Here is a 6,950-nt window from a genome sequence, read left to right on the forward strand (position 1 = left end):
CCCCCCCCCCCCGAGGCTGTGAGGCTGTGGTGCAGATTCAGATTCCAGCTGGAGTACAGCTGTGCCAGGGCTGAGCTGTATAGAGGTGGGGGGAAAGGGGGATGCAGGGGCAAGAAGAAGCAGCAGCAGCATAGGAGCTTCCAGCTGCCTGCCCCTGGCACAACTCCCTTTGCCTGGAAGCTGTGCAGTCAGGTAACAGGGGGCTGAGAGAAGCATGGCGTGGTACTGCTTGGTGCAGGCACAGCTCCCAGCTGTGAGGCTCTGATGGAGGCTCAAGGAAAGCCCATCCCTTGCTACCACTGATGTGCTGTCAAGGCCACTTGGCCTACACCAGAATGGTTGCTGGCCCTTAATTTAGCCTCAAGGAACAAACAAATGTAGTAACTGATGACAGGCAGTTTCAGTGGATGAGACCAAGTTAATGTCAGTGTAAGCACAGAGGAGAGAAATATTGGGAGTTAAATTCAGAGAGTAAACTAGGACTGATTGAAATTATTGGGAAAAACTTGTTAAAAAAAGATCTTGGACATGAAAAGTTGTCAAATGCTGCATTTTCAGGGCGGGGGGAGTTAATGGCTTTTGTTTTTTGTTTATTTTACATGGTTACTGAGGATATTACATAACTTCTGGTAAGATTTTAGTGACATTTTCAAAACATATTTTAAATCAAAAAATTCATACCTTTTTTCAAGTAAGCAAAATAAAGTATTCCTCAGATAGCTCTGCAGTTTTGCAGTGTCAAAAAACAGGTGTCTAATTTTCTGCTCTGGTTTAGCTCTACCTTTGTTTTTTCTACAGGCTAGCAAGGGTTATGCATGGGCAGATGCTTTAGTCAGGAAAGCATCCGAATGTAACCCAGAAGACAGAAGACTGAGGAAGAATGTGGTTTCAGTCTTTCTGTCGGATCTGAATGATTATAATTAGGGTTTCTTGCTTCACTGTGCTGAAGAAGGGAAATGTGCTTAGACAGTTTTGACAGCAAGAGAAGAAAGGGGAAAAAGAAATAGGCAAAAGTTGCTACTATCATGTTTTCTCCTCTATACTTAATTTTTTAACCATTTTAGTAAAGGTTGATTATGCTGGGTTAAAAAGGGATAACACAGTTTCTGATACACAACGCAAAGTTTCTCCAGTAATGAGATCAAAGTTCAGTTGACAGGAAGGAGTCATAGCTGAGCAATCCACATTAATCCTTTGATCACCGTAAAAAGATAGAAAATGACTTAAATTAAGATATAATAAGTCAGAAAAATTGCAAGGGGGCTGGTGTGCCCAGCTATGAGGGTGAGTTGCACTGCAGTGTGAAGTCTTTAAAGGGTATTTCTGCTCTGAAAGGCAACCCCCTTCCTGCTTAGATCTGCCTCCCAGTTTTCACAAGAACTTAGTATAGTTAGTGATGCTGAGATCCTGCCCCTGACTGGAGGTGCTGAGCCCTTGTGAGAATCTGACTATTTGCTGATCCTAGAGCCAAAGAAATGTTATTTTCCTATTGTGATGTGTTTAGAGTTGTGTGAATAACTGGGGGTTTTTTTGCTCTGGACATTTAAAAAAAATCCTCAGATTGAACTGTTCCCTGAAATGCAATGCTTTGTTTATGCAAGGGGGGAGGGTTTCTTTGTGTGATATATTTTATTGGGCCACCTGCATAGTTCGGATATGGATAAATAAGCTTTTGGATGCAAGACAGCCTTCTTCAGGTCAAGGAAGAAAAGCAAACATGGTGACAGTAAAGCACAGTTGGTTTTGAAATGTGTGGTGGAGAGAAAATTTTCCAGGGGTAGCAGACAAACAGTTAGCTGAAGAAAAGAAGCTAATCAGTGGGAAATCAAGCCCTATCAAAAAGGAGGAAGGATGGATTAAGGAATCAGAATAACCATTCCCTCTCTGACCTCACTATCTTCATGCTCAGGGGAAATCTACCTAATGCCTTTCAAAGGTGGACTTGGGAACAGAAATTCATAAGCTGGCTGGACACTAGGAGCAGAGCTGGCCTTAGGGGTGGGCGCCATAGTCAGGGGCGCACCACACACACATACGCACATACACACATGCACACATGCACACACACACAAAGCAGCGCCCAGACCCCCTCCCCGCCTCCCAAGTCAGTGGCGCAGCTGCAGGCAAGGAGGTGGAGCCCCCACCCCCAGTGCTGCTCAGGAGGAGACAGGCTGGGCAGTGTGGGCAGATCCACTGGACTGTGCCCTGGATCCCTGCCTGCCTCTGCCTGCACCAGGGCTGCTGACTTGGGATGCTGGGTGGGGGCGCCAAAATACAAGTTTGCCGTGGGCACCATTTTCCCTAAGGCCGACTCTGACTAGGAGCCAAGGACTTAACACTGATACTGCTTTTATTGTACATTATAACCTACCTGATTCTTGAATTCTTCCTACAAATGGAAGGTGCCAGTGAACTCCGCCCTTTTTATAGGCCTTGATTTCCCAGTAATCAGCTTCTTTTCTTCAGCTAATTGCTTGTCTACTACCCCTGGGAATTTCTCTCCTCCCTCATATTTTGCAGCCAACTGTTTTTTGCTATCCCTTTGTTGCTTTCTTCTCAGACTCGAAGAAGACATTCTTGCATTCTAAAGCTTGTCTAACTCTATCCTTGCTGAGCAGTTGGTCCATTACAAGATATCACCCAAGGAAATCCTTGCCTCTGACATAATTCCTGGATCAGCACAGCTACAACCTCACATTACCACTACCAATGCTTTGTTTAGGATTTAATTTTTCAAAATATAACTAACGGAGACTTGTAAATGAGAAACCATTCTGGACTGAAAAAGTATTGACTTTATCCAAATGTCTCATTTTGATTTGAATGATTCAGTGATCCAGAATCTATGTTTTCCTGTAAAAAAAAATTCAGGTAAAAGTGTCCTCCCAGACCTATGTTTGCTGTCTCTGTAGCTGCAGAAGAGGGTGCTGTGGTCTGTTGTGTCTTATGTGCAGCTACAAAGAGATCTGTTCACTTAGTTTCAGTTGGCCTTACCTGGGCAAGTCAATCTGAGGCAATGGGGGTGCATTGGGGTCACTCTGAGCAGCATGTGGGGGCATTGCCCAGCTGTAAAAAAAGGGAGGAATTTTGCATTTAAAACCTGTCTTACTAATAACGGTCTTTTTTAGAAAAGGAAGAGCCCAATTTGGCCTTGAGAGCATAGGCTGGGTTTGCATGGTTAGGAGTGAAAAGTAACATCTTGTCTTCTATTGTTAAATAGAGCACATTAACATGGAATTACTGAATGATAGTTCTGATGGACACCCTCAGGGTCATTGGATAATTGCTTTAAGAATGTTTTTCTCATGCTAAAAAAGAAGGGTTATTTTTAAAAGGTTAGTTTAAATTCTTGTGGACCCTTCTGGGCAAACAGTACTTAATTTTCTTGCATACAACAAATACCTTTTCCCATAGGCAACACGTAAGTTCTGACAGTGGGGAGGCACAATTCTGCACCACCACTGCAGTGTGGGGGCACAACTCCATGATGCTGCTGCTGGGTATTGGCTGCAGCTAGTCTGCAGGTCCAGGCCCCGCTGATGGTACAGAAATTGTGCAGCCGCCACCACCCCCACTGTTGCTGGGCCCTGGCGTCAGCCAAGCTGTAGCCCCATGCCCTGCACCCCACTGGCAGTGCAGAAATATGGGGGGATGTGCCCTCTCATGTCCCCCTAATGTGTTGCTAATGACCTTTTCCCCAAAAACGAGCTGCTGGAAATTAGAGTGTGCATTATATGCAAGAAATATGGTAACAGCAGGTCCTTTCCAGTCTTTTGCTTTTACATAACTCTCTTTCAAATGTCACTGTTTTGCAGATATAGATGAGTGTGCCCTGTCCCAGCACAACTGCTCAAAGGGCACAACATGCATTAATACTGGAGGAGGCTTCCAGTGTGTTAGCTCTGAGTGTCCTAAGTCTAGTGGCAATGTCAGCTATGTGAAAACATCACCATTGTAAGTATGGAGAAATGAAACAGAATTAATGGTCTTGTGAACTCCAGATAGAGTAACTATGATCATCAAGTTTACAATCCTGTTTAATTGCCTTGTTAAAACATGTCTCCTTCTAGAAGGCCCTCTTTGTGAGACAGGAAAAAAGTGTTCTGTTAAAACCCTCAATTCCAGGTTATTCATCTTGAAGTTAGTTCAAGACTTGGCTTTACTAAATCCAATACCAGGACAGACCTTAAAGAGAAATGACTAAATGAATCTCCTGGGATGAAATCCTGGACCTACTGAAGTCAGTGGCAAAACTCTTGCTGACTTTTGACTCTAAATCTTACACTCTTCTGACATGCAAAGACCTTCTCCATGTGTTAGCTGTAGGTCTGTGTGTAAAACACTGACCAGCAGGGTAGTTTCATGTGTTGTCCCAGCCTCTGCACCTGGCCCCCTTCAGTTTCCTCCCCATCCTGTGCCTGGTCCCCAGAGCATACCTGTCTGCTACAGCCCCAGGCTTATATTCTCATTTGGGAGGCCCTATTCTCGGTCCCTGGGGGGCTAGATTTTGACCTTGGTTACAATGGCATACATACAGTGCAACTTCACTGGGGTTATTACAGATTTACATAAGAGGTGACCAGGAGGAGAACTTAGCCTGTAATCTGCTAGTTCTCATGATTCCAGGTCATGCAAGCACTTCCTCTTTTCACTAGGGCTATGGGGGACTCATCAGTGAAGGTTCCTTCATGTTAGGATTAGTTTGATGAATGTATTTTAGGAAATGTTTTTGTAGTACATTTGACTATAAATTCTCCCAATTAATATTAATGGATCATTTGAAATAAGATTTTTAGGCCAAGGCCCCATGGCCATGATGCTTTCATACAAACTGTTCCTGGGACTGACCTAAACCTTCTCCTTTCTTCCACTGTTAGCCAGTGTGAACGCAATCCCTGCCCAATGGACAGTAGATCGTGTCATCATGCCCCAAAGACCATCTCTTTCCACTACCTGCCTCTGCCTTCCAACCTGATCACTCCCACCCCACTTTTCCGTATGGCAACTGCCTCAGCTCCAGGACGGCCTGGACCTGACAGCTTGCGCTTTGGGATTGTGGGAGGCAACAGCCGAGGGCACTTTGTGATGCAGCGCTCAGACAGGCAGACAGGAGAGCTCATCCTTGTACAAAGCATGAAAGGACCCCAGACAGTAGAAGTGGACGTTGACATGTCAGAGTACCTGGATCGCACCTTCCAGGCCAAGCATGTTTCCAAAATTACTGTTTTTGTGTCTCCCTACGAGTTCTAAAGAAAGCAGCTCATGAAAGCAAGGAAATCAACAGCTCATGGACTGTTCCTCCTCATCCATCGCTTTCTTTTAGTACAGACTCTTTTAGAAACTTCCTCTGTTTTGAACTAGTGAGCCAGCCCTGTGAGAGCACCTGTAGCCACTGAAAGGTAATCATACTGCAACTACTCCAAGAAACATGAGCTTAAAAACTAGTATCAAGCAATGAGATCAATCAAATTACTCTGGCAGTTACAGGGGTATTTTCTGCAATCATCTCATAAACTTACTCTTTTATAGGAAGTTTTGACTTTGGATACTTTAAATTTTTTACCATCTTCCATAGATCTATGCTTGTAGAAACACTAACCCTAATCAGAGGAGTATAGCAATGAAAGCCAGATTCTATCCAATACACTAGCCTCCCTGTAGCTAAATATTTTTCCCTTTGGATTTGGGATTTTTTTTTTTTTTTGCTCAGTCTCCTGACTGGTTTTACACCCACATATATGAAAAACAGCAAATGAAGTGTGAATGAACTCATGTGCTCACCAGCAACAAGCAGCTGCTCCATCACAGAAGTCTGGCATGCTCTGGAGCAACGGGCCACACACCCAGTGGAATTATCAGGAAACCATAGCAATTTAGCATCCTCCCCACTAACCTCCAGGAAACACAGTGCTGAGATCTAGATTGGAAAACACGTGCTGGTGAGTAATCTGTGGGCAAATGAGTGTGCTGAAGCCTTGTTTGTCCTCATCCAGCCCCTCACAGAGATGTCTGTTGCTTTCAGACCAGTACAGTAATGAAGATGTAAATTAAATACAGCCCTGAAGAGTTGTTTAGAAAACCAGCATGTTGAATCAGTATTGCCCACAAGCAGTACTGTTTTCAGGCATGAGCCCCTGGGATCCAAGTCCTGTGTCTCTGTATGAAAGGACTCCAAGACCCATCAGCTAGTACAAAGAGAAGGCACATGTGACGTGTGTCTCTGCATGGGGTGCAACCTTTCAGGAGCACAACATGGAGAGACTGCATGCACCCAGACATACCAACATCCAAATACACCATCATGCAAAACACTGACTATTCCTGCCTGCACAGTCACACAAAATCAGCACAGTAACTACCATAGGGTTACTTGCATAGAGGCCCCCAACTGGCACTGTGCCCACAGCCTCAAAAATCCTTAAGACAACTATGCTCGCAAGAGCAGATGGCACAACCTGAACCAGTGTTGCATAGGTTTTTCCACAACACAGCTCAGTCCTTCTGGTGATAATACCACTGTTGTTCTGGGCCTGGGTTTGTTTCAGCTAAGCACAGCTGACCAAGTACTTGTTCATCCTCCTCTTCCAATCAGTGGAAAGAATTCCACTTATTTAATGGTGCAGGGTTGAATTTCAAGTGTTTTCAACTGTACCAAAATATGTGAAAGTTCTGTGGCATGTGTGGTTTTTCCATGGGATAAGTGAAAGCTACCAAATGCCTTCCACTGGTAGCATATACAGATTTAAAACATTAGTCTGGTGCTTTAGCAAACTACAATACCTAGCTCTCAATCTATTTCACATGGCTCCAAAATAATCCAAACTGATAACTAATCCATAACAGTAGAATGCTACAGTCCATCAGGTGCCTCCCCCAGAGGAATAAAGGATTGGGGCTTGATTACCACCTAATGTATACCATTTGCTGTAAGTTAAAGTTCAAAAAAGTCC

General features: G+C 44.2%; 1 protein-coding gene across 1 annotated transcript in view; it reads left to right on the forward strand.

Annotated features, from left to right (window-relative positions):
- FBLN7 (fibulin 7) overlaps window positions 1-6,578 on the forward strand; it is a 57,515-nt gene extending 50,937 nt beyond the window's left edge. Inside the window, exons 7-8 of the mRNA XM_019516113.1 lie at window positions 3,816-3,954; window positions 4,878-6,578. Of these exons, the coding sequence (XP_019371658.1) occupies window positions 3,816-3,954; window positions 4,878-5,250 (512 nt within the window). The 3' untranslated portion in view covers window positions 5,251-6,578. The remainder of the gene's footprint in view (window positions 1-3,815; window positions 3,955-4,877) is intronic.
- Window positions 6,579-6,950: the final 372 nt, after the last annotated feature.

This window comes from Gavialis gangeticus, unplaced genomic scaffold, assembly GCF_001723915.1.
Source record: "Gavialis gangeticus isolate Ggan-Ray unplaced genomic scaffold, GavGan_comp1, whole genome shotgun sequence".
NCBI lineage: Eukaryota > Metazoa > Chordata > Crocodylia > Gavialidae > Gavialis > Gavialis gangeticus.